The sequence below is a fragment of the Centrocercus urophasianus genome, unplaced genomic scaffold (assembly GCF_019232065.1).
Source record: "Centrocercus urophasianus isolate 14NV4802_14NV808 unplaced genomic scaffold, USGS_Curo_1.0 seq_20, whole genome shotgun sequence".
NCBI lineage: Eukaryota > Metazoa > Chordata > Aves > Galliformes > Phasianidae > Centrocercus > Centrocercus urophasianus.
Genome location: NW_024884756.1, coordinates 21,558,105 through 21,583,636, shown reverse-complemented (window position 1 = coordinate 21,583,636; position 25,532 = coordinate 21,558,105). Strand labels below are relative to the sequence as shown.

General features: G+C 40.0%; 2 protein-coding genes across 7 annotated transcripts in view; both read right to left on the bottom strand.

The window, feature by feature from the left end:
• Positions 1 to 6,969, bottom strand: part of PLA2R1 (phospholipase A2 receptor 1) — a 37,207-nt gene extending 30,238 nt beyond the window's left edge. The window contains exons 1-3 of one of the 2 annotated variants that reach the window (XM_042822621.1): positions 6,867 to 6,969; positions 2,747 to 3,130; positions 509 to 676 (exon numbers count right to left, since the gene is read on the bottom strand). In XM_042822621.1, the coding sequence (XP_042678555.1) occupies positions 509 to 676; positions 2,747 to 3,130; positions 6,867 to 6,969 (655 nt within the window). Of the gene's footprint in view, positions 1 to 508; positions 677 to 2,746; positions 3,131 to 6,866 lie in introns of those variants that run through there. The other variant, XM_042822622.1, reaches the window with a different exon arrangement.
• Positions 6,970 to 13,562: 6,593 nt separating this feature from the next.
• The window catches only part of ITGB6 (integrin subunit beta 6), a 43,109-nt gene continuing 31,139 nt past the window's right edge, over positions 13,563 to 25,532 (bottom strand). For all 5 annotated transcript variants that reach the window (XM_042822580.1, XM_042822579.1, XM_042822582.1 and 2 more), the window contains 7 exons: positions 24,633 to 24,767; positions 24,021 to 24,438; positions 22,894 to 23,116; positions 20,578 to 20,675; positions 17,673 to 17,792; positions 15,316 to 15,482; positions 13,563 to 13,724 (listed from right to left, as the gene is read on the bottom strand). In XM_042822580.1, coding sequence (XP_042678514.1) covers positions 13,623 to 13,724; positions 15,316 to 15,482; positions 17,673 to 17,792; positions 20,578 to 20,675; positions 22,894 to 23,116; positions 24,021 to 24,438; positions 24,633 to 24,767 — 1,263 coding nt within the window. In that variant the 3' untranslated portion in view covers positions 13,563 to 13,622. The remainder of the gene's footprint in view (positions 13,725 to 15,315; positions 15,483 to 17,672; positions 17,793 to 20,577; positions 20,676 to 22,893; positions 23,117 to 24,020; positions 24,439 to 24,632; positions 24,768 to 25,532) is intronic.

Here is a 25,532-nt window from a genome sequence, read left to right as displayed (position 1 = left end):
CACATCCAAAATTTTTCATACAGCAAATATCTTCAAAAATCTTCTTCCAAGTGTTTTAGGCCCCAAAATGTAAGTATCCATAGAGTGCATCGATTAACAGGAAGGTAAAAGATGTGATGCGGTCAAAAGCAGAATGTCCTTTTGCAGGAGCAATCCTTCCTTTGCATAGTGATGTTGGAGAGAAATGCGGCACAGCAGCAGGGCACAGCCAGTGGACAGCACAAAGCAGTGAGCATCTGACATCTTTTTGCTTTCCCCTGGAACTGTGCTTCTGGGACAAGGACTTGGGTCTCCAAAGGCCAAACAAAGCAAATCATGATAGTCTGCTACAGTCTCCTCTTTGTTTTTTAAAGAGACATTCATTCCCCCCTAACAGAAAGGAAGGAACCTTGTAATCCACAAAAAAGCATGTCCTACATTTATTAAAACAGATCACAAATACTACAGGAGTAAAAAAAATATAAAAATAAAAATAAAAAAATTAAAGTGAAAACAAGCAATGCCTTACCAGCACCAGGACAAAACCCCCATTTTTCATCTTGTTCATAATGACTTGTTGTGGCACACCACTCAAATTCCTTTCCATCTCTGGTACATTCATAATACCACTTGTTGTTATACTTAAATGGAAAAACACATGGGAAACCGAAGGAATTTCCCAGCAAGGTATATGTTTCTGTAATAAATGAAATGTATAGATTAAAATAACACATCCACAGAAATGTCTTCTCTCCCGTTCTTCATTATTTCTGTTTATAACAGCAATAATTAAATGTAAATATCTTAGGTTATTTTCTAATTTGAATTTATAAACGATACCACAACATTATTACAAGTATGGGCAGCATAACTTCGGTAAGCAGAATTTGGAAATGTTAAGTTGATTAAATTTATCACCATGAAACAGAGCACATTCTCATAACTTACTGCAATTAAAGAAAACAACAACAAAAACAGAGCAATTATCATATAAAATCTGCATTTAAATGTGTAGATACCATAATCTGGACATGCTTGGATGCAACCTCTGTTCGTTTTTTATTTCCTAGTATATGACAGATAAACAATCTAGTATAATTTCCCCTGCTTCTCCCACTCTTACTTAAATGGATTTCTAATGTTTTCTCCATTCTTATTGTCATCCTATGGGAAAGAAAATCTGAAAGACAAAGGAATATTAAATAAACCATTTAAAATAAATCATTATACCAGGGAGAAAGATAACCTAACTAAAGCACTAATCTTATCCACTTTTGTTGTCACATCAATTAATGCCTTATAAACTATTTTAAACATTGCCCTACTGCATTTTTAGTACTGAGAGAATCAAGTGCAACTGCAAGCTGTAACAGCATTACCTCTGTATCTCCTTAACCCCAGAGCATGTGCTTCTAGGAAAGGTCAAAAGACCACAGCCACACTTGGAACAAAATTGTTTGCCAAAGATTCCATGCTGATATGCTAAAGATCGAAGTCCTCTGACTACAGAGGATGGACACGCTCCCAGCTTCCCAGAGGTTTCCAGAGTTAATGGCTGGCTGCACACACATGAAAAATGCAGTTTATGGATTGTAAATCTCCTTCAAAGCCTTCTGATATAACAGATGATACAAAGAAAATGGATTACAAGAAACGAGGCTTGCACCTCTGCCTGCTATCACTCTGCTAACTGCAAGAAATTATCTCCTTCCTGGCAAGAAAGTAAATTTGCCAGCTCCAGTCCTTTCACCATAGTTAATGCATCGTGTTTTGAAGGCAGGAATCACCTCAGCCTGGTGGACTAACAGGCTGCCTTGTACTTATCTGTATCTGCTGAAATGGAAGGAAGAAAACAGAAAATGGAAGTGAGAGAGGCTTTGCCAAGGCTCTCCTTTATCTTGATCCTGAAACTCTTGGATGTTGCAGACCTAGGACTAGACCAGATCTACTTCCATCTTGCTGAGTGTACATAGCAAATGTGTAGGACTCTTTATGGTTTCAAACGTTTTCTATCTGATCTTAAGCATAGACTCTGTTAGGTTTTAGAGAAGAAGTTGGATGCTACCATGCTTCCGTAGGTATCACAGCTCCCAAAGGAGCTGCCTGGCAGGGATCAGCAGCCAAGCCCAGCTGCACCTGAAGGGGAAACTAATGAGACCCAGAGCTCCACAGTCCCAAAGCCATGTTCAAGTGCTAAATATCAACAGCTCCAGTCTGAGACATGCTGTGCAAACACTAGGTCATTCTTCTGAAGAAATGCTGTAGGAGAAGTTGAGGAAGGGGCCAGAGTGTGCCAGTCTGAGGCAGTTCATGGAAAATGAGCTTATCTTAGTCCTTGTTCCTGGAACAGTGCTAAGGTCTGCAGGTCTGGATCCTGACTTACAGTTCTGTGCCTTCACTAGCTGTACAAGATGATTCATCACAAGCCTGATTTCTGTTGCAGAGTTTGACATGTTCAGAGTCCAGGTGCTGAGTGTCGCAAACCTTTGATTAATGCACACTGCAACCGCAGTTTGGAATCTCTCTTTGGGTTTAATTGATAATGAGAGCTAACGAACAGAAAATCCTTAGTTTAGCTTGAGCATCTGAAATAGGTGTTTCCTGGTTTGCAAAGGTATGAGTGCTTTGGGGAGGACTGGGAGGAACCATGTCATAGAAGAGGAGAAAAATTAATTCAATACAATATTGCATATTAACACAATGTTCCTTCAGAATTACTTCTGAAAATTTTCCTGTACACATTTATATGATGATATTTTATTTTTACCTTGGAAAGGATGTTCACAAATGTCTTCATCGTAGGACATGTACTGGATCCACTGATGATTAGATTTTTTTTTTGCTATAATATGTTTGCTGTTTTCAACAGCTAATTTGTACTCTGATACACCAACCAGTGCTCTGCCATCACAATTCCACCACAGTGAGTACTGATTTGAATCACATTCAAGCATAGTCAATGGCTGTTCTGGTCTACTGATGTTCAGTCCTAGACAGGTACTTCTGCCTATGTTGAAAAGACGACGATTGGATACCCATTTCCACAGCATGTTTTTGGAGAGCTGACTGCAGTCTTCCAGAACCAGGCCATCTGTGTCCACTTTGATACACAAGTTAGAGTCTGAACTTTGGATAATAAATATCCCTTTATCTGTACAGGGGAAAAAAAAAAAAAAAAAAAAAAAAGGCAAAAATATCTCAGTCTGTAGAATGCTGCAGATGATCAAACAGTACTGGAAGACAAATCCTTATATTATTTATGAAGAAAGCAGAAAATATCCACCAGAATGACCAACACTTCAAAAAAATAACAATACTGATCTAAATTTACTGCCATTTACAAATATGTGGACCATTTGCTGGATCACAAGTGTGGGGTTAGGACAATATATCTCAAGTTGGTCATCTGAAAATACATGGTTCTTAAAACATCAGTCACATTTGAGGAATTAAAATGCCATTTGCCAAGGAACAGCCCGTAATGCAGCATGGGTTTAAGTATCACAGTAAGTCATGCTGTGAGCTGCAAAATAGTTCTCTGTGGTGGACTTGAGATTCCAATTAAGGTAAAGGTTAAAAAATTTAAGTATAAATTGCTGTGCTAATTCCTCACTGTTTGCAACAACAGAGGCATAAAACATATGCTGCATTGTAAATGTGATATAGAAAAGGCAGGATTTATCTCAATCACAACAGCCCGTGCATGTTGTTCATCTGCACGTGACCGCTTGGGACCACAGCACACAGTCAGGGTTAGCCTGACATCTCAGCTTTCTTGGAATCAAACAGAAACTCACTGAACTCGGTGACATCATGTTGTAAGCATGTGAAGAGTCAGCTATTTAAGGTCTTCTGAAGAAATGCCTAGCTGAGCATATAGACTGAAAAGGAGAAGAACTGAGGAACTGGAAATCAGCAAAATACAACTCTGTAACAGGTCAGCGATTTGATTCGTACTGAAATCCAATGACAGTTAACTCATGGAGTTCCTCTCCCATTACAGGAGAGATTTTGTGCTTCGGAAGGTTATGCCTTGAAAATCTGAGTAGCATTTCCATTTTGCCATGAAATTTTGCAATAATTATTTCTACCATATGTGCTTTCAATCTATAATTTACTACCCCTAATGTCCTGAAGCAGTAATAACAACAAAAGATATTCCACATCTAGAGCATGAGAAGAAGAAGCCCACCCAGATGCTGTGCCTGGTTTCAGCCCCTATAGTTTGGGTGCAGCTCACCAAAAGAAAGGCCTCAGCCAGCAGCAGGACAGTGCAGTATGACAGACAGAAGAGATCTCACCAGCATACAGTACATGCAACAAGCAGGATATAGGTTACAGCTCGGTGTTTGGTTGCGGATTCTGCACAGAGCTCATGAGCACTCAGACATACAGAGAGGACAGGTCATTCTGCCAGCTGTGTCACTGATATCAGTGACACTGTGACATATACCCAAGGTATGCCTTTGCTTTTGTGTTTTCAGTGACATTGTACAGATTGTGCTTCATACTTCTTGTCCAACCCAATCCTCCACAGGCCACGCAGGTGACACAGCCTCTAACCACAAACACAGAAAACAACATCAGATAGGGGTACTGTTTCTCATGATGAGTTCCTACAGCAGCCTTATTTTCACCAGCCAAGAAAATGACACTGTTAATTTGCCAGGTAAGTGAAAGTCGTTAACACCAGTAAACACTGATCAGTGAGGTTAACTCATCATGATACTGGAATTCACATATAAAAAAAGATCTTATACGAATTCCCATGTAACAGCAGCCTGAGTGTGTGAGGAACAACAACAACAAACAATCCAAAGATGAAAAGTCTACAACTGAAGTGATCCAAGACAGCTAGTGTGGCTTCAACAAGAGCAGATTGTATCTAACCAATTTGGTGGCCTCCCATAATGGAGTGACAGCATCAGATGACAAAAGAAAACCAGCTGATGTCATTTATTCATATTTCTGTAAGGTCTCTGACATGGTTCCACACCACAACCTAATCTCTAAATTGGAGAGAGGTAGATTTGAAGGTTGGTGGCCTACTTAGCATATAAGGAGCTGGCCGGACAGCTGCAGCCAGAGAGCTGTGGTCAACAGTTCTATGTCCAGGTGGAGGCCACTGACAAGTGGTGCCCACTGGGGGTCTATTTTGGGACCAGTGCTCTTCAACTTCATTACCAATTGTATACACACTGGGATCAGCTACATCCTCAGCAAGTTTGCTGATTATACCAAGCTGAGTGGTGCAGTTGATACAACAGAAGGAAGGGGTGTCATCTGGAAGGACTTGGACAAGTTGAAAAGTGTGCTTATGTGAACCTAATGAGGTTCAGCAATGCTAAGTGCAGGGTGTTGCACTGGAGTCTGGACAATCCCAGATATGTGCACGGACTGGTAGAAGAATTCATTGAGAGCAGCCCTGCAGAGGACTTGGGTGTCCTGGTGGACAAAAAGCTGGACAAGAGCCAGCAATGTTCTCTCACAGCTCTGAAAGCCAACAGTAGCCTGGGCTGCATCAACAGAGGGCTGGCAGCAGGGCAAGGGAGGTGATCGCCCCTCTCTGCTCTGCTCTCATGAGTCCCACCTGTGGTACTGCAGCCAGACCTGGGACCCCAGGATAAGAGACACAGATCTGCTCAGGCAGGTCCAGAGGAGGGCCATGAAGATGATCGGAAGGCTGGAGTACCTCCTCCTATGAAGAGGAGGGAAGGCTGAGGGAGCAGGGCTTGATCAGTTTGGAGAAGTGAAGGCTCTGGGGAAAACTCACTGCAGTCTTCCAGTACTGAGGGGAGCTTTTGAACAGGAGAGAAAACAACTTTTTCAACAATCGTATGGTGATAGAACAAAGGGAGAGGGGAACAAAAAGAATGGTGCTTTAGGTTAGATGTTAGGAGGGAATTTACTCAGAGTGTGGCGAGGCACTGGCGCAGGTGGCACCAAGAAGCTGCAGATGCTCCATCCCTGGGAGCACTCAAGGCCAGGCTGGATGGGGCCCTGGACAGCCTGATCTGCTGGGTTGCAACAAGCCCATGGCAGGGGTAGTTTGAAGTGAATGTTCGCTGAGGTCCCTTACAACTGAAAGCATTCTATGATTCTATGACAATTTGAGAACCCTCAAGAAAACATCTGCATGCCCTTATCGGCAAGATTCTCAAGAGCTGCAGTGGCTGCTGACAGAAGATAAATTTTATACAGACCTCACAAAAAAACCCAACTGAAGAACAGCAAGGAGACAACTGGAGCAACCCTGTGGCTAGGGACCAGGAGGTGAGGTTGCAACACCCATAGGGCCCAAGGAGAGAATCCTGCACTTCAGCACATGACATTTCCCTTTGGAAACAACTTCTTCCTACAATCCATATGAAGACCAGGTGACAGCACACAAGTGCTGTGTGCCAGAATCTGTGAACACTGAGCTGGGAGCTGAGCATGCATCTCCAAGTTCCAGGTACTTGTGTTTGCTACCACGAATAATACATAATAGAGCTAGGATCACAAGTTATCTCCGCTTCCTTCCTCCTCACCTCCCACATCCTTCCACCCCAAAAAGCAGAGAGAATTGCTGGTGTGGCAATAAGGAAAACAAGGGGAATTTATTGGGAGTGCGGAAAACGGTAACCGCGTGAGCTTCTGGACCAGGTGCAGGGAAACCAGCGAGCAGCGGCACCGCTGCCGAGCACCGGGCGGCACGGCACGGCACGGCACGGCACGGGGCCCCCTCGGCCCCTCTCCCTGCCGAACCCCCGCGGCTAGACCCGTAGGACCCCACGCAGAAAACCTGGCCGCCCCCACTCCCGAGCAGTGACGCGCACCCCACGCACGGCCGCTGGCCGGAGAAGCGGCCGCCCCTCCCGAAGTGTCGCCCCGTGGCCGTCACTCACTCCGAAGGGAGGGCAGCTCGTCTCGGTCGAGGGCGGCGTCGCCCCGCGACAGGCTGCGGCCGCCCAGCAGCAGGCAGCACGCCAGGAGAAGCACGCCCAGCATCGCCGAGGCTTGGTCACAGCACGGCTCGGCTCGACTCGGCCCGGCCCGGTGCGGCGCGACGCTCAGCCGCTCCACTCCGCGCCGGGCGACCGGCCCCGCAGAGCCCTGCCCCGGGGAGGGCAGAGCAGCGATCCCACCCCGCGGAAGGCGGGAGAGGTGCGGGGCGGGGGTGCGTGGAGGGGCCGCGGGGCACTGCCGCCTCGGGTCGCTGGGGCCTGCTCGGGGGGGGAGAGGGAGGGACGGCCGAGAGCACCGGGTCTGCACGGGCAGAGACGCGCGTGTCCCTCTTGCAGGCTGTCAGAGCGTTCGCTCCCCGCGCTCCAGTTCACTTATACTTGAGGGAGCCATGTGGCACCAGGACACTGGGAAGAGAAACTGCTGAGAGCACAGTTTGCCTTCATCAGCGCGCCGCTCTGCTGCAGCACATCTCCATGGATGCAAAATTTACTCAGGCTTGGTTTCAGCTTGGCCAGCTTGTCAACTCAAGGCATTTTTGACGTGGGGAAAAGTAATTTCCTAATTCCATTTTCTACATAGCCGTCCTTGAGTGGAACGCTCTCGGGAACTCCCCTACTTCAGGAAAGGTTCAGTCTTACAGAAACTATGAGCAGTGGGGGAAAGGCGAAAGCAGAAGCTCAGGGCTGAAGATGGCTTTACTGGAATCTGCTCACAACTCAGCTGTCATCAGCACAGGCTGGTTTCTGCGTGGTTCTGCATTCACAGTAGACAAATTGGTATAGAAACATATACATTGATGTGTAAGCACAAACATACCCTGCTGGGACACCTGCATCTCCCATGGCCTCGGTCCCTTCATGCTCACCTCAGTCACGGTGTGGGACTCCAACCTCTGGGTTTGGGTGGTGTGTGAGAAGGAGCTGAGCAACTCAAAGCAGCTCGAGGGCAGGAGGGTTTGCTCCCCATGTAACAGGTATCCTGCCTTCAGAAGGCAGGAGGCTGCCAGCCCTCAGCTGCTGCAATGGGCCTCTGAGAAGCAGCAGCTTTCAGAGGAGCTCAAATTTTAGGAGAGAAGCTCATTAGCAAGCAGGTTTTGAGAATTTGGCCCCTCTGGCCTGTCTCAGTCTCTTCAGGAGTATTTGGTGACTGCTTTGAATCCAGAGCTTCAAGCAGGCTTACAGGCTCCAGAACACACAGCAGATTTACTTTCCTGCCTGTGAAGGCAGAGGTGCCACTGGGCAAAACCAGGGCTGCTCTGGGCTATGGGAGCACCAGCACAGAGGGATTTTTCTACCTAGACCAAATATATTTGTGTTAATGACAAATTAGCAGCTTGCTCATTCTGAGCAGCTTTACTTCCTTTTTTCTTTTTCTTCATTTTTCAGGTTTTTCTTCCTGGAAAAAAAAAACAAACAAACAAACAAACAAACAAACCTGTACCATCTAGGAACTGTTCTGTTCTTACTAAACCAGTAAATTCCTACTAGAGCAGCTGCTGCAGTTGCACTGCTCAGGGTATTTCTAGCTGAGCTATTCTGTGTTACAGTAATAAAAGATCATTGTGGGCATACGGGTTTGCAAAACCAACATGATGATCTGTTTTTTGAAGATCCTTAATTTGAACAGCTATTTTTCCTCATTTGATATATTCTCAGGATTCATTTCTCTTGCACTTTTAACACTGTGGGGATTTTATATTTTTTTCTTCTGTTTGGTTTGAGTTCTTTGTTGTTTGTTTTTTTGTTTGTTTGTTTGTTTTTTGGTTGTTTTGTTTTTTACATGCATCTTTTTTTTCAAATTTACCATAGCCTAAAATAGAAGCCACTGAGAGTTTGTTACATGGTAATTATATTATAATTATAGGTTTGATTTTTAATTTAGTTTTGGAGGAAGTATGCCTTAACCTCTCACTTAAGAGGACCAACAGCAACTAGAATTTTGAAGCCTGAAGTTTTCCAAACATGGTTAACTTCCAACTACTGAACACTGAATAGAAATTTCCTGTTTCTTCATGCCTAAGGAGCTTGTTTTTATTTATACTCCTACCTCATCTAAATGTGGAAGCAGTAATGAAAAAGCCACTGTTGAGTGAAGTTAGCCTATGGAAAAATAACATTTAAAAATATATATAATAACTTGAGAACTTTATCTATCTAAATACAAGAATGTCTTGAAACTATTATATATTATGATTAAAAAAGAAGGCTACTCTGCAGTGTGAGTAATAGGAGCAGGAAGAGGTTGCAGTGAAAATCAGCTTTTGGTCCTCTCTGCTGTTTACACAGTGATAGGCAGAACAAAGTGCCTGAATTAGAAACAAAGAAACAAGTTTCTACCAGCATCTTCTAATAGCCAAACCGTTGTCATTTAGCCTTCCAGTGTGTAATTGTTGTGCTTTTGTGGCTGTCAGTGTTAGCTGATAAGTACCTCAGTGAAAACAGAAGAAAAGTTTCAAAGCATGAATGATTTCTAGGAACCAAACAAAATAAAAATGTATATAAGCCTTCAGGGTATGATGCCTTCTAAACTATATCCCACAAGTATACATTATGCAATTGTATCGATGTCAATAGATACAATGCACTGTGAAATTCAGAAGAACGTGATCTTAATGTGTGTCTGTAGAATACAATAGGTTTTAAAATACAGCTCTATCAAAGATGCAGAGGAATGCCCTCCACCCAGAGCAGGAAACTAGCAGACATCAAAATAAATCACTCCTCATTAGAGATTTAAAAAAAAAAAAAAAAAGGGAAGAAAAAGAGAGAAGGAGAGGTAACATTCGTACAGAACAGAAATTATTCACTTTGCCATGTGGTTCCAAAGATACTACTGTTATTACACTTAAAAAGTTAATGAATCTTCAGCTTTAAACAAGTTGTGTGCTTTAGGTGTCATTGTATGTAAAGAATGCCATATGTAATCAATTGGACTTCCAGAAATGAGTTGCTTACGTGATTCACCCATTAACTCGCTTCCTTGAAAAGTGAAAGAATCACAGATAAAAGAATGTCCTGACATCTTCTTTCTCATATAGCATCTCAAGAAAGGTGGAGGAGGATTTATAAAATTAGCTGCTACAGCATACCAAAACATGAGAAATTTGCTGAGTTTAATCAAATCATGTGAAGAAAAACAAACAAACAGACAGACGTGATGACATGGAAAATGAAAAAAGAATTAAACAAAAAGTGTATTAAAATATGCATTCAATATTACAATCTTTATTGAAGGTTCAGTAATCCTTCTTTTACAGAAAGTTGAGGTATTTACCTGTTTCTTGCAAACAGACCAAGATAAGAATTATCTCCTTTTTACTTTCAGATTGTGCGTGCTATGTTTTGTCAGACAGTAACTTCCTTATGGCCACTGCAAAAGAAACTTGGACTGCTGCAGGATGGTGGACAACACAGAGTGTACCACATGCTAACACCTCACACTTGTATGCCAGGCTCATTACCCACTGGCTATAATTATAGACCAAGGTTAAATGCAGTCTAGGCGGATACAACACAGATTAACATATAAATCAAATGAAAAATCATCAATTCAATACACATTAATGAAAATACCATTCTACAAGATGTAAAAGACACACAAATACCATAAAATTGCTAATGATTTTTATTATTATTATTATTATTGTTATTATTTTGTTTAAGTCTTCAGTTAATAAAATTCCTATTAAAAATGTTTTGGCCACTCTCAAGGTCCAGCCCCCAGGTCAAAACTGTATTTGTAAAAACAGCAGAAAGACTTTTTCATCCCACTCACCACACACCAACCCACTGGTAATTTGGTGGAGTTAAAAAGGAGAAAAAGAAAAGTGAACTTTTATACACATACTACAAGATGAAAGTAATATAATTAATAAAAAGACATGAACACCACTATATTTCTACAGTGAATGCCAATTACAATCTTGAGATCCTGTTATGTTTGTGGGGATTTTTTTGTTTTGCCTTTTTTTTTTTTTTTTTTTTTTTTTTTTTTTAAATGTATGATCTAACTTAACGCTGTTAAAAGCTTGGTTCATTCCTCAGTAGCAGAGGGCTTTCTCACCAAGCCATTCTATTTACTCTCTTCTAATTGTAGTTATTTTCTTCCTGACAGCTTTGAAAGTGGCACAGCACATTTGTACTACTCTTGGTCACAGCAGGGAAACTGCAGAAGACGCTGCCCAATTTCTGTATAATTTGCAGAGACATTGCTAGGAGGTTTAGCTGGAGTATAAATGTTGTCTCCCTCCCAAATTGGATCTTTGCTGACAATCAGAAGATGTAAGAGATGTGAACAGACTGCAGAGTTTAGAGAAATGAAATCTCTTATAGAAACACAGAATGCAGACCAACGGACATTTTGTGTGGAATGTGAACACTACTTTGATAACAGTGTTTGAATATGGAAAAGTAGTTCAGTGTTGAAATGGGTGACCTACAGAAGAAGAGCTTTCAACACTCACACTGAGCTGCAGAATGAACTTTATCAGAAACAGAACTTAAAAGATATTCAATAAACAGTGAAGATTTTGTTATACTTAAAAAGTAAAAACAACAACAACAACAACAAAATACTAGGTCATTTCTTTCAGAAAAATATTGACATTCAATATCTTTACTTAAAAAACAGAAGAGTAACAGATTATTCACATGGGCTAAATCTGGATTTCCCTATTCCTTTGGGCAATCCTGGCCCAAGTAGAATCTGAGACAGCCCAGGGGCCAGCTTTGCCTTCAGGGGTTTATCTGTGTATCAGGGAAGCAGTATTTAGCAACTTGCACTAATATCTTTGGCAGTTTAGTGTTTGGAAACAGGAGATAGTAAGGGAAAACAGAGGTAATAAGCAGAAAACAAGGGAAAATTTGTCTATGTACATTTTCATTTTGAGATACACAAGAGTACTGAAGAATAAAGATGTAATCTGTAATTAATCTGTTCCAGTTTAATGACAGTCATCATTCCCTTCATACTGCAATCATTTTGTATTTCTTATGTGCTCATCACAGCACCTTCTTCCCAAAGGCATCAGATACTGTTTATTTCTCTACGCACAGAAACATAGGTTCCATAAGTTCTAACCCACTAATAGACAGTATTAACTGGTTTGTTTAAACTAAACAATCATTGTAAACCAAAACTAATAGTTTCACTGAAACTAGATCCTCATCTGTAGCCACTGATTCCAATAGGATTTGGATCAGGCCCTAAAACAGGCATGATAGTATCAGTCTCACATCCAGTGGTTGTAGATGATACAGAGACTGAAGTTGCACAGACTTTGTAAGTATTCATTACAAAATGGACAACAAGTTTTTAGATCAAATGCATAATTTACCACAGGGAATGTACATCACCATCTGTGACTGTGCCAGTGTATCTTTGTTTTCTAAGTCTTCTGAGTACGTACATTTTGACCATCTATTCTAGAGCATTTAAAAAATGATATTAAAAAGTAAACTACACTATTGTTAGCCTAAAATAGCCCAGAACTGTAACTTTTTAATCCATTGGGTTAGCTGATGTTGTTGAGGCTTCTTTTCTTGATGCCAAGATACCAGCATTACAGTTTAAGAAGTTATGGTGAGTCATTAGTACCAAGTTAAAAGTGAGATTTAAAAATCCTCAGTAGTGGCATGGAAATTAATAGCAGGTGGAATTCACTGATCTATCTATTGCTTAGTTTGAAAAAAAAGCCCCAAAGAGTAGAATATATATTATTTCACACATCAATACATGGTTTGGCTGCTGGGCATTGAAAGAACCTCTCTGTTTAGGGTTTCTCAACAAAAAACTACTGTCTTTGTGATACAAAGCCTTTGTGCTTCAGCTTTCCATGCATTTAAAGAGCCCATGCAGGAGTTCATGTAATAGTCTAGCATGAGAAGTTTATTTTGAGTGCCTAATCAGGAAGTGAATGGTAAAAATCCTCTGATCTAAAACTTCTCTATTGCTGTCTCTAATTTGCAAATATTTCTCTTTTGCTATTGATCCTCTATACTGAAACTTAAAGGAAAGAGGGTGAAAGTCTCTCATACCTAGACAGAGAGCATTTATGTGAGTCAATTAGGGCTTGATTTAGCTTTCCCTGAGATAATCTTAGGGGTTTGATTCTTAAACCACATCAAACAGAATCAATTCAAGGTCAAGGAAAGAGGGAAGTAGGAGAAAAAGGAAGAACTTCAGAGGAGTATTTTTATATACCTTAGATACATGGAAGTTATGCCGTAACACACATCATTTGTTTCTGATGAAAACCTGTTCAGTTACAGAGTCAATATGAGAAACCACTGACCTCCACAGTTTAAGCAGCATTTATGAAAAATTTACCTTGTTAAATGTAAGCCAGCCCACCAAACGGACTGGTATAAATACATTCCTAAACACAAACATATCAGATTCAGTGGATGAACAAAGTCATATATAGCTCAGTATTAATGAGCTAATTTAAAATATTAGGTGATACCATTTTTTTCTGAGATGGAAGTTGCTTAATATTAAAGTTTGTAAAAAATATATTTCTTTAACCTTTACTACTATTATTATCTATAGCTCTCCCACCAGAAGATACATTTTATCTAACAGAATGATTACACTGCAGTGTGCAAACGAAGATTGCACATAATCAACTAAGAAGAGACAAAAATTAGTGTTTTATATTTCTCAACAGTAAAACTAAGTTTGTAGGGTTCAAAGTGCTAATAGAAATCTGCAGCCATGGCCCCTTTTTGCTTTTCTTGGTTCTTGTAAGTTACATTTTTGAAAGTGCTTGTTGAACCTCTGTACAGTGGGTTTGTTTCCTAAAAAAAGAAAAGGAAAAAAAAAAATAAAAGAAAAGAAAATCATTCAGAGTTTAACTGTCTTTGGCTGCAAGCTTGTGTTGTTGCAAACCACCATCTTTAATTTTGCGAGAGCAGAGAGGATGCCTTTCTTGTGCAGGTTTCTCTGTTTTGTATCTATGCAAAATTTTATCATCTGAAATACCTTTGGAAATAAATGGTGTGGCCTCAAAAAGGCATTGTATAACAATGTCTTTTGTTTCTCTGAAGCCTGCTATCTTATCGTTTTTGTGTAGTGGAAAAACATCCTACATTCAATGCCCCATTATAGTATCACATCCTCCTCCCACTGTTACTTCCCCATTGCAAAGTGTTCTGGTCTTTCTTTGTACAGAAGTTATTTTGTACTTTTCATCATTTCAGTATAGACTTTATTGGTGTTCTGATATTCCAAGCCACTAAAAATGAGCCCACCCTAAGGCAGTGGAAGTCAGCGTATGGGCACGAAGGCCCTCGTCTGCTTCCCAGATTAAAGTAATGCATACACTCAAACAATGCCTTACCAAATAGATCTGATCTTTGCGTACTAAACATGACTCAACCATTCTAAAAACACAAAGAATACACAAACATTGAGAAAACAGCTGTGAGATGGAAGGTGCAACTTGTCACAGCCTTCTTGTGTGAGCCACGCCAGCTACTGCATGTTGGGAGAAGGGCAAGTCCCACCTGGGCTCCTTCTACTGGCTTCTCACCATTCTCTTTGTATCATCTCCTTCTGTGTCAGAAAATGAAATATTTCTGTCTACTGTTGCCTTCCCTTTCCTCTTACCCCGACCCTCCTAAAGGATTAGGAAAACGTTCTCAAGAGGCCTTGCCTGTAACAAACTAATTTTTCTTGTCAAAGAAACTGAAAGGCAGGCAGTGTCCCTTCTTGCAGAAATGTTGCAATCCTTGGTTTTGTAGAGGAGTGCAACAAAGTAAACTGTAGCTTATTGCATGTCCTCCTGGCACCATCAGAAATGCTTACTCAACATCTTTTTTTTTTTTTTTTTTCTTCAGAAAGTCTGAAAAGTTGTAGAAATATTACTGAAGAACAAGAAAGCCAAGGACAAAGGGGAAATAGGAAAAAGGAACATGGCACTTGCATTAGACCTATGCAAGCTATAGATAGAAGCCAAGGGTAGATCATTCTGTCCTTTATATACATTTTGGGCAGTGTACACTGCTGTGTAAGCTGTTACAGAGGGCACTGGTAACCTCTCTTTTGTACAGCAGGCTTTGCTTCTGAGAGGCATGCTTCTCACAATTGCATAGACAGTGACCAACTATGCTCAGATTAATCAAAAGTGAGGTACTAATTAAACAAAGAAACAAAGAAACAAACAAAAAATGAACCAACTAATAAAATGTTATCTCCTCAACTTACACATGGAAGAAATTAAACCAGGAGATAGAACTCTGGCTATTTTTCATCTCTAAATTAAAAGTAATGAAAATCTACCAGTAAAATCAATCCATTTAAAAGAATGCAACCAAGATTTTTAAGGGCACTTGTGCCTCATGAAACAAAAATGAAGAGCCTTGTGTAAAATTGGTACATTTAACATACCGTTTGCCACTTAACTTTTGATTTTTCTGCTTCAAACTTGGCCACTTCTTTTCGATCTTGAACTGACACCATCAATTTCCATATACAAAGTAACACAATGCCTATCAGAAGGATAGCAAGGGTGACGCCCACCATTATCATTGGGATATTTGGAAGCTCTGGGCAATCTGTGGAAAGACAAACAGTTATGAGTGTGGATATCCAAACAATAAGTTTTAGGCAATTAAAGACAGCCAAAAAGCATTCTGTTCTCATTTGCTGGAAACTGAGCATGTCTTTTCTTTCAAGTCCACATTATTTTATTCTTATCAGCTTGCTAAATAGCTGAAAAATATTGCCTTGAAATGTAAAAAAAAATTTCTTGCTAACTACTTCCACTGATATTTTGGCACGTTTAGCTGTCGTATCTGAATGCAGACTCAGATTTTGAGGAGGAAAGTTAGAACATTGTTTTCAAATTTATGTCATCATAATTCTAAAAAACAGGACTATTTTGACAAAATCATGAATTTTTAAACATACAGCTGAAGTTTTACTTCATCTGACTCATATTCAGACTGTCGTAGAGGAAACAGTCTCAGGTATATATGTATTAGCGTAAAGGTACCAGTGATACTGAGAAAAAGGAGGAAACTGCATTTCAGTCACGAAAACAAGGAGGAAAAACATCAGATTTGCTGAAAAGCAAAAAGTACAGAACTTCACTAAATTCTGTTGAATCTCACAGCAGCTAAGCAGAAGTCTTGAACTACCGTGTTCAGAAGCACATGGTTCTACTGCATCTGAAATGCTTAGTTCATCTGTGACAGTCTTGTAGAAATTCAGTGTCAAAGTAACAGTAGGGTAAAAGAACTTTGTTCTGTAACACTGCCAGAGTGACATGTTCAGTTCTTCAGTTTGAAGGAATTTCACATTTCAAGTTTTCCAGTAAGTTTTATCGTACAGCATTCCAAAGGAAAAAAGTTAATTAAAATAGCACATAGGAAGACTGTCATCTGCTTCAGTGATGCAGAGGGAGGCTGGAGGGAGTTGTGTTCACCTAGCTGAAGAGGTGAAGTATTTCACTACCGGCGACTTGAATTTGATGAGTTGTGTTAGAATGGGTGCCAAACAAAGTACTGAATAGGTAAATACGGTTTTAAACAGGAAGCATGATTTCAAACAAAGATACCAAACAAAGATAGCCTGAGTTAGGCTTCTGAATACCACAGATGACAAGGGGCAAAGAGGGAGCTAGACTAAACGTAAAAAGAAAGTAGTGAATGGATTTCATAAAGACAAAATCTTTCAGTAGCTTACCCTTATTTATTAGAAGTATAGTTTACAAATGAATGTGTTTCGGTGATTTAAATGTTTGTTATAACTTCTTTTCTTCAATCATAACCTATATAAAACCAGACTATAAAAGCAGTTTTTTCGTGCAGTGAAATCACCATCATTATCACATGTATGCTAGAATAAAGCTACACACAGGATTAACAAAATATATGACACTTGTACCAACTAAACTAAATTAAAAATCTGCATGGCTTTCCATAAAATATAATCAATATTTGGCACTGAGACACTGGGGGTGTCAGAAAAAAAGTGCATTTTTTTGCCTGGAGACCAAATTTTTTGGCAGCTGAGAAGCGGTGCCTGTGTTCTCTCCTGTCCTACAAGGTGAGGAGCTTTACTGAAATAGTAAAAGTAGTGAAATAGTAGTTAAAAAAAATAAAGAAAGAAAGAAAGACAGAAAAGAAAAAAAAAAAATGTAAAAAGATCTATTGAGTATCTGTTATATGGGCAGTGCATTCAAAATTGAACAATGCAACAGTAAAGATAGTTACAAAGATATTCCAGCATTTCATCAGATAGGTGATGCAGTCAGATACTGTCTTTTGAGTGTTTGCCACTCAATCTGTAAAGCGTATGTTATTTCAAAATGGGTTATCGTTTTCTCATATAATCAAAGGACATTTGTTATCATCATCTGCACAGGACTTCAGAAAAGTTAACAAACTCTTGCAGCTCTGAGGGTGATAAAGGATTTATTGGTAGGAAACTTGAGAGGAGAGGTGAAGTGGCTTGTTTCATGCCATCGAGAGAGCCTGAGTGCAGAGTTCAGCAAAGTCTGATTAATCCAATGGATCATTCTGCCCATTTTCCATGACAGGCCAAGCATTTATTTTACTGTAGTAGCATTGAATAAGTGTTTTGGGAGGTGCTCTTTTGCCTGGGCAGAGCAGAGCTGCAAACACAAGGAGGTGCAGTGCTGTTTAGAAAAGCTCAGCTTCTTGTGTTGCAGGAACTGGTTGTTTCTCCCATTTGTGTTTTCAAATTAGATGTCATGTAGAAAAGGTAACATAATTGCTTACCTTTTTGCTTTATGCTGTGTATGACTGTCTTGCCCTGCTCATCCTCAGCCAGAAGAAAAGTGGTTATACATTCATTTTCCCCCTGCAAAGAGCAAGGAATGGATTTATCCTCTGAAAAATCTGCAAAGGAGGAAAAAAAATCATCCATTAGATCAAACGAACTTCAGCATGCAATAACAAGAGAGATTGCTGGCATAATGTTTATCATAACCTCTGTGTAAAGCAAAGAGTAAAAGAAGAAAACAGAAGTACCCTCAAAATTTCAGTGGAAGTGCTTCCAAGATGCTTAAGAGTCAGCTGCTTGGGAAACACCCCCAGTTATAGGACAAAGTAAGCAGTATGTTCTCTTTGGTTTAGAACTACTTCTCACATGCCTAGAATTTTCATTTCTTCTATTTCTTCTATTTCAGAAGAAGATGTGCATATGTTGACCAGAAATGGACGTGGATAAAAGGACTGCCATTTATTTCTTCCTTCTCTCAAAGGCAAGAGGGAGGCAGGAGAAACTGGCTGTGACAGGCAGTATAAACAAAGGACAGTATAAAGCAAAGAAGAGGACTGAAAATTCAGACTGCAGGTCCACAAGTGCTGTGGCTGAATGCTTATTAAGTTTCCATAAAACCCATTATTTAAGGACCATTGGAAAGCGAAGTATGCTTTCAATACATTTTTAGAAAAAACTTCTTAGATTTCTATTTGTAGAGGGAAGAAAAAACAGTAAAGGTCTCAAACATTTATTTAGAAAGAAATATATTACGTCTATACAATCCTTGTAATGTTTCTTACCCAGTCAAAACTCCTACTGAAATTTCATAAGCAACTGTGTTGAAAGACTTTAGTTCTCGGACATTAATAGCAAGGAAGAGTAATGAAATATAAAGTAGGAACCTGACAAGGATAATAGATTTTAAAGAATCTATCATGTATAAAGAAATAAATGCTCACTTTTTATCATAAGTAAAGCGTAAAAAGAGTTTTATAGCAAAGAGTAGAAGGAGTATGAAAGCACAATCAGTTGAGAGCCTTTTTATAAAGTGAGAACCGTATCTAGTTGGAATGTTACTGGAAACTTGGTCTTGATCTGTGATAATTTTGTACTTAATCTGTTGCCTGTCCTTGATGTCAGAGCAATGTGTTAAGGTGACAGTTGGACAAGACATGCTGATTTGTCAAGATTTGCTTTTGTTGACTGAGCGCACTCAATTAATGACACTCTCTGCCAGGTCACAGTTCCAGTAATGCTATCACAGGTTTTGCAATATTTGTTGTTTCTCAACTCCTTTAAGCAAGCAGATCCAAACAATCCAATGAGGGGAGATTTTTTAGATTGGATATAAGGAAGATGTTTTTTATTACAAGTTTAGTTTAGTTCAATGTCATAATTGGAGACCATGGGATGTAGAAATCTGAGTATGTTCACGGACATAGAATTGAATGCAAAGATGCCAGTTTGGGCTATTCAGAATCCAACTTATGCTTAGTATTTTTACTCCTCTGATGTTATTTCTAGGACGAGATACTGAGTGAAGACTAAAGAACGGACAATTCCTAGGTGCAAAAATTCACTCAGATAGGTAAACTTTTCTTTGTGGCTCCCCAGCTCTTGTCACTGTTTTGCAACATATGTGTGCAAAAGAAAGAGTAAACCTTTTTATTTAGCCTAGGGTTACTGATGTTTTTTCAAAATGCTATGACAAATTAAAGAAGCTGAAATATAAAGTAGAAAGAAGAATTATGCTACCATATAAAATCATGATAAAAATATGTCTTAAATACTGTGATGATCTACATAAACTATTTTCAAAATATTTTTGTTTAGGGAATATGGTTTTGATTTCAAGATTTTTAATTGTATAATTTTTTTTTATTATTATTTTTTCCACCTTCGGGACATCTTAATGAGGCTACCTCATTACCAAAACTAATCCTCTGAAGTATTTGACATGTATTTAAGATGAAACACCTTCCTTACAAGGGAAATACTTGCCACTTTCAAACTCTGTATTACAGAGGAATACCATAAAAAAAAAAAAAAAGCTGGAGATTTGTTGGAAAGATATGCATCCATGAAATGTTTGCAAATATGCAGATGGGTTTCCAACAGTTTATAAGTTTTGTTCTTTATTTATGCATATAATATTCTGTGTTACCATCGTAATGCTGTGTATAGTGCATGTATGTCCTACCTCAGCTACCAATTGCTTTTTTGCCATAGGGCTGTGTTTGCTTTATTCAGAATAAATAGAGCCTACTTGCACTACAGGCAAGCACCCTCCTTTGTAGGACAGAAAAATGCTCTGATGCACTCTTCCATGTAAAGTTATGTTTTTTACCAAATATAATACTTCATTCCAGGTCAGTTCCTGCTGCAGGAATTCCTGTTGATGGAGAGCAACTCTAAATTACTGCGAGTAACTGAAAGATATGCTTACCCCATAGGACACCAGAAATGTCTCAAAAAAGCCTGACAAGAAGAACGTATTTGCGACAGGTTAAAGGATTGTGTCTGATTGCAGATGGTAATCAACCATCTGCATAAGGACTGGAGTCAGGTTTTGAATTTGTATGGCAAAAGAAGCCCCACTGGAACCTACGGTACAGGTATGAAAACCACAGGGACTTTCATCAGCCACTGATTTGCAGGAACTGGTACTTAAATTCTGTTCTTTCTTATATAAGCTGCTTAGCAAGTAGGTGCAATCCAATGAGTTAATTAACCTGGAGGGTTAATGCCAGTCCTGATCTGCATTCCCTACTTACAGCAGAACAACCGCAGATGGCTTGCTTTATAAGCCCTAGTATAACTCTACAGCAGAAAAACAAAGCTACTTTCAAAGGTAAAATTACCAAAAGTGGAAGCTATCACTGTTCACCCACACACCAAGAAGAGATTGAGTATACAAACCCTCTGCAGTGCTGACAGTTGCATCAACTGATTTGCATTTTTCATTGCATTCTCCCTGCAGCTTGTCATCAGAAGCCAAATGACATTCCACACAGCTCCTGTAGAAAATAATTCAGCAGCTCATCCATCTCTGTCTGTCCCAAAGTACTGATATAAAAGCAACTACGTACGCATCTGCATTTTAAAAAGAAGCTAAACAAAAGGTCTTGTGCTACGGATACAGTGGTTCTCAGAAATACGATAGGTATTGCCACTAAAAAAAAAAAAAAAAGGCCACCCAAAAAAAGCCAGCACTACCTGAATAAAGGTATTGTGAATAAGCTCTCTCTTGTCCTCTTTCTCTCCCAGCTTATTAGCTACCAGACAGAGCCCCAGGCAACATTATTCATGTGGGACTATCAAAGACATGAGGTTACTCAGACATAACATTCATTTTCAAGTATAAATATTCTGAAGTAAGCTTACACTAAATACCAGCCCAAGGAATGTCTATCAGATGAAAAATATTTGAAATTGACTTCAGTGAGATCAAGCTGGGGCACCTACTATAAGTCTTCCTTTGTTGAAAGTCTACTGAATAATGTATTTAAACACAGTTCAGGTGTCTCGACAGATGTCTCTCGAATGTGATTGCTTGTCTCAGGAATTACTTAGATGCTAATTATACTAATGCATTTATTGGAAAAGAATTTTCAAATCATTTACTTCATTTAACAGAGTGATGGCTAAAATATTTTAAACTATGGAGTCTAAACCAATTCTGTAAACCAAGTCTGTAAAAATCTTCCCAGAAACGCAATGTGAATGTTCATAAATTCAGAGTTCATTCATGGGGAGAAAAGGGCAAAAATGTAACAGAATTCATAAATGAAAAATTTTGATGAAGAATATATCTTGCTGATTCTGCACAATTAGCTTTGGTCAAGTTCAGGAGTTGAGACTCTAAGAACAGCCCTGAAGTACTTAGGGAAAGTAAGAAAGATTTTCCTTTCTCAGCTTAGAGAAAGGAAAAGAGAATAACAGCAACAAAACATCTCAGGAAAACCTGGCCATCTGCTGTTGCACTGAGTTACATATATCCATGAGAATATGCTGAGGCTGCTGAGATTATCTTCTCATGATGGAGATGACCTTAACACTTACTCTGGAGATGCTGAATAGTCAAGGTGAGTAGGTAATGGGATAGCCTCTATCTCACGGAGACAAATTGAATGTTGGTGGTATTTTTGCCATGTTTTCCATGTTTCCTCATGCTACCACTCTCCTTTTCACAGCCATTAATCTCAGTCCCCTCTGACCTGTCCTCCTGGCACTCTTGGTTACCCTACCCCAGTCTGCCAAGTGTTACACTGGCTGCTCCTGCCCCACATCTCAGCAACGGAAGTAACTGCCATGGAGACAAAAGATCTGACACTGCACAGAGTATGTATGTTTAAATAGGCTAATGCAATGCTCACCATGTAATTCAATACTTACTATTCTCTGCTAAACTGGGCAGAGCAAGGCAGCAGCATTGTACTTTGTGTTTCAAGCACCTGCGTGCAGAACTTTCTTTACTTAAACTGTGCTCACTACGGCCAGTGTGCATGAGCTTTGAACAAAATGGCTGGCTTGCTTTTGTGTGTCAAATGTAGTGCTAGCATAAATGGTGATTATATTGTGTGCCACAGAAGGGTTTCTTAGCTCAGCTATAGGGTGGACTGGAAAGACAGGCATGAAAATGCAGTGGTGTAGAGCTGGTGTGGAGGAGGAATGGGCCTCCACTTTAAGCAACTAGACATGACATAGTCACAAAACAAGATAGTTGGGCCTCCTTAATTCCATCAAGATTAACTCAATTTGTAAATATGCATGTGCAAAGCTTGAGCAGACAACATCACCTTATTAGTTCATGTGTTTGTGAACAAATGCAAATTCCAAAAATTTATGAGTTTCTTCCCTGCGAGTCCTCATTAATTTGCCCAAGTGACTCTGTTGGGATGGTTTCATTCTGCATCATGGACTGGAAGGAAACTGATCTGTATTTTGTCTGAAGTTATCAGATAAGCCAGGGACAGTACTGGAAATGCTTTACTTGTGCTGCTTGAAGGTGATTAAATTGTTTTCCTCCACTTTTTTTTTGTTTTTGTTTTTGTTTTTACAAGAATCATACTCTTGTTCATGTATGAGTTATGATTACTCCTCTCAACAGACAAGAGGCTCTTGGGTTCCAGTCTGTAAATCCAACCTGTTGTTGTGGCAATAAACACATTGCTGAGGCATTTTGGGAAATAGCCCAATGACATCAAAATCAGAGACATAAAACCAGCAGCTTACCTTCTGGAACTGCAAGGGTCACCACACAGTGGGCATTTTTCACATGTTTGGCCTGAGGCCCCTGGATGAATGCACACACACGACCCGCAGATGCATTCACCTCTCCCGCTGCACAGCGTTCCATCCTCAGAAATGCAGGAGTTGGTGTCAGTTGTGCAATTACAGTATTCACCAGTCCACCCACTGTGGCACACGCATTCGCCACAGTCACAGTCTCCATTGCCTGGAAAACCATTTATTATTTATTACTGCAGCTCAGTCTTTCAATATGAATTGGAATGACAGCCTTTAAAATCATTCTTAATAACAGGTATTTTCTCTATTCCAACACTTCTCACTCTTAAACCTCTTTCTTCCTCTCCTCTGTAATTCAGTTTTAAGCTAGTGGATCAAATTTTCACTTAGGCTGGCTGCAAGCCAGCGCAACTCTGTTCTCTTCACTGGAGTCTTCCACAAAGATTGTTATCTCCCAACAGTGCACAACTTAATGGATAAATCCTGTTTCATTTCCAGCAGCATGAATGCAGCCTATCTATTCAGCACAATCTCACTGCTGGTTCCTGCCTATTCAATACTATTCCCATTGTTTCAGTAGAATCACTTCTGATTGATGATTGTAGAGCTCAGGAAAAAATGACAAACACAACTCCTCACATTCTGATTGTATCATACTCACAGAAGCCAGAACAGCTGGAATCATCTGGGTTATTGGGTTAAATTATATTACATACAATATATGTAAATCAGAATGTGTCCCAAAATGGTTAGGAACGTCAGAGTGAAGTTGTACATTGCTTCATATCAGTGTATGTCAATAAACTTCATTAAACTTCTTTAAAGCTACAGCCATTACAACCGCTAAAACTCTAACCCATTGTGATGGAGGTGGGTACAGTCCAATAAAGCGATACCAGCTTCTATGAGCTGTGGTGTGGCTAAAGATGTTCCATTAAAAAATTTCAAAATAGGGTAAAAAATATATTTTAAATCTAAGGATCATGCTACTTTTATGCATACTGATTGTAATCAAATATATAACAAAAAAAGAACTTTGCAGGCTCATAAGTAAGAGGGATACAACAGTGCTCTAAATCACAGACACTAGACACAACCCACAGGGAGCTTACCTCCACACTGAAGCCCTCTGTGTCTCACACACGAGAAGTCATCACACTCACAATGCGCTCCGTAAACTCTTCCATACATGGATGGGTGGCAAACACACTGCCCGCAATAGCAGCTGCCTCTCCCGCTGCAGGAGCTCTGCTCCACAGAGCCCTTGCAGGATCCAGTGCTGAGAGCATTCTCACCACACTCGCAGTGTGGACCCATGTACCCGGGGTGGCAGACGCACACTCCGCACTCAAAAGTGCCTTTCCCCTTGTTGCATTTCGAGCTGTTCCTCTCAGCCTTGGCCTGGCAGCTGCAGCTGCACTGAGGGAGTATTTCCATTTCCAGCATGTCACTGAGACCCACTGGTTTTATCACAACATACCTGGTGGTTTTATCACAAGTGGGCAGACTTATGGTCACATTGAAAGAGACCTGGAAGAGAAAGTGGTGTCTGCATACATAGAGTGCAGGGTATTCTGAAAATATATGCATAATATGGTACAAGAGTTTCTCTGCTTGAAGGAAGATTATTAAAAAAACCCAAAAAAACAAAAACCCCAAACTTTTTATACAGGTGCTTTAAATTCCTATGAATTAATATTTTTGGGAATCTGTTCCTTACTTACTGTGTCTCCCACTTTCACGTGAGAGCATTTCCTCTGATGTGGAAAAAAGGTCCCATTGTTACAGACAGCAGTGAAAGAGAGATCGAGTCCTTCTGTGTCCCCAAAGACCTCCAGCTCTACTTCGGACCTCAGCTCCTTCAGGGAAAAGGAGTGTGATGAATGAAGAGATAACACTGCCACACGCAGCTGATGTCCTGTGTCTGTGTGATGTGGTCTGTAACTTATCCCAGCTACACAGGAGTAAATGTGTTTGGTTTAGGCACTTTATTTACATACTCAATTGCAAGAAAAATGGAGAATGAGTGAGACAAAGAAAGTGCCGACAGAGACGGCTTTCAGCTCAAAGCCACAGAGTCCTATCAGTTTAATATCCGGTATCACGGTGCTTATTTCCTGCTCTTGTAGAAGAACAAATCAACATTTTATTAAATCATCTTTCATTATTAAGTATTCCATTGACTAATACAGGCTTTCTTTAACTCTGGTCTTACTGAGGAATGGATCTGTGCCTCTGTTTGCTTTGCTAGCACCAGGCTTTTCTTGATTAGCCAGCAATCAATATTTCTTCCTTGTTGTCTCTGCTCTTAGAATCAAACCTCACAATCTCCCTTCCAGTTCGGCAAGCTCCAAGCTCAGTTTTTCCTCATTGTGGGCCTCTGTACCTTTACCTGATGTTTGCAGGACAAGAGCCAGAGCCTATCCCCACAGTTAGCTCACCTAGCCTAGTAGCTCATTCTGTTCTCCTTTCTCACCCAATAGAAATTTTGGTTTCCTGAGTTGTTGGCGATGTTTCAAGCTGTGTTCAACAGTGTTGTCATTTCTTAAGTAAATTTGTTAAATCAAACTTTCATTTCTTAAATGAAAAACGCTCTTCAGCTCACCTCCTGAATACTCTCATAT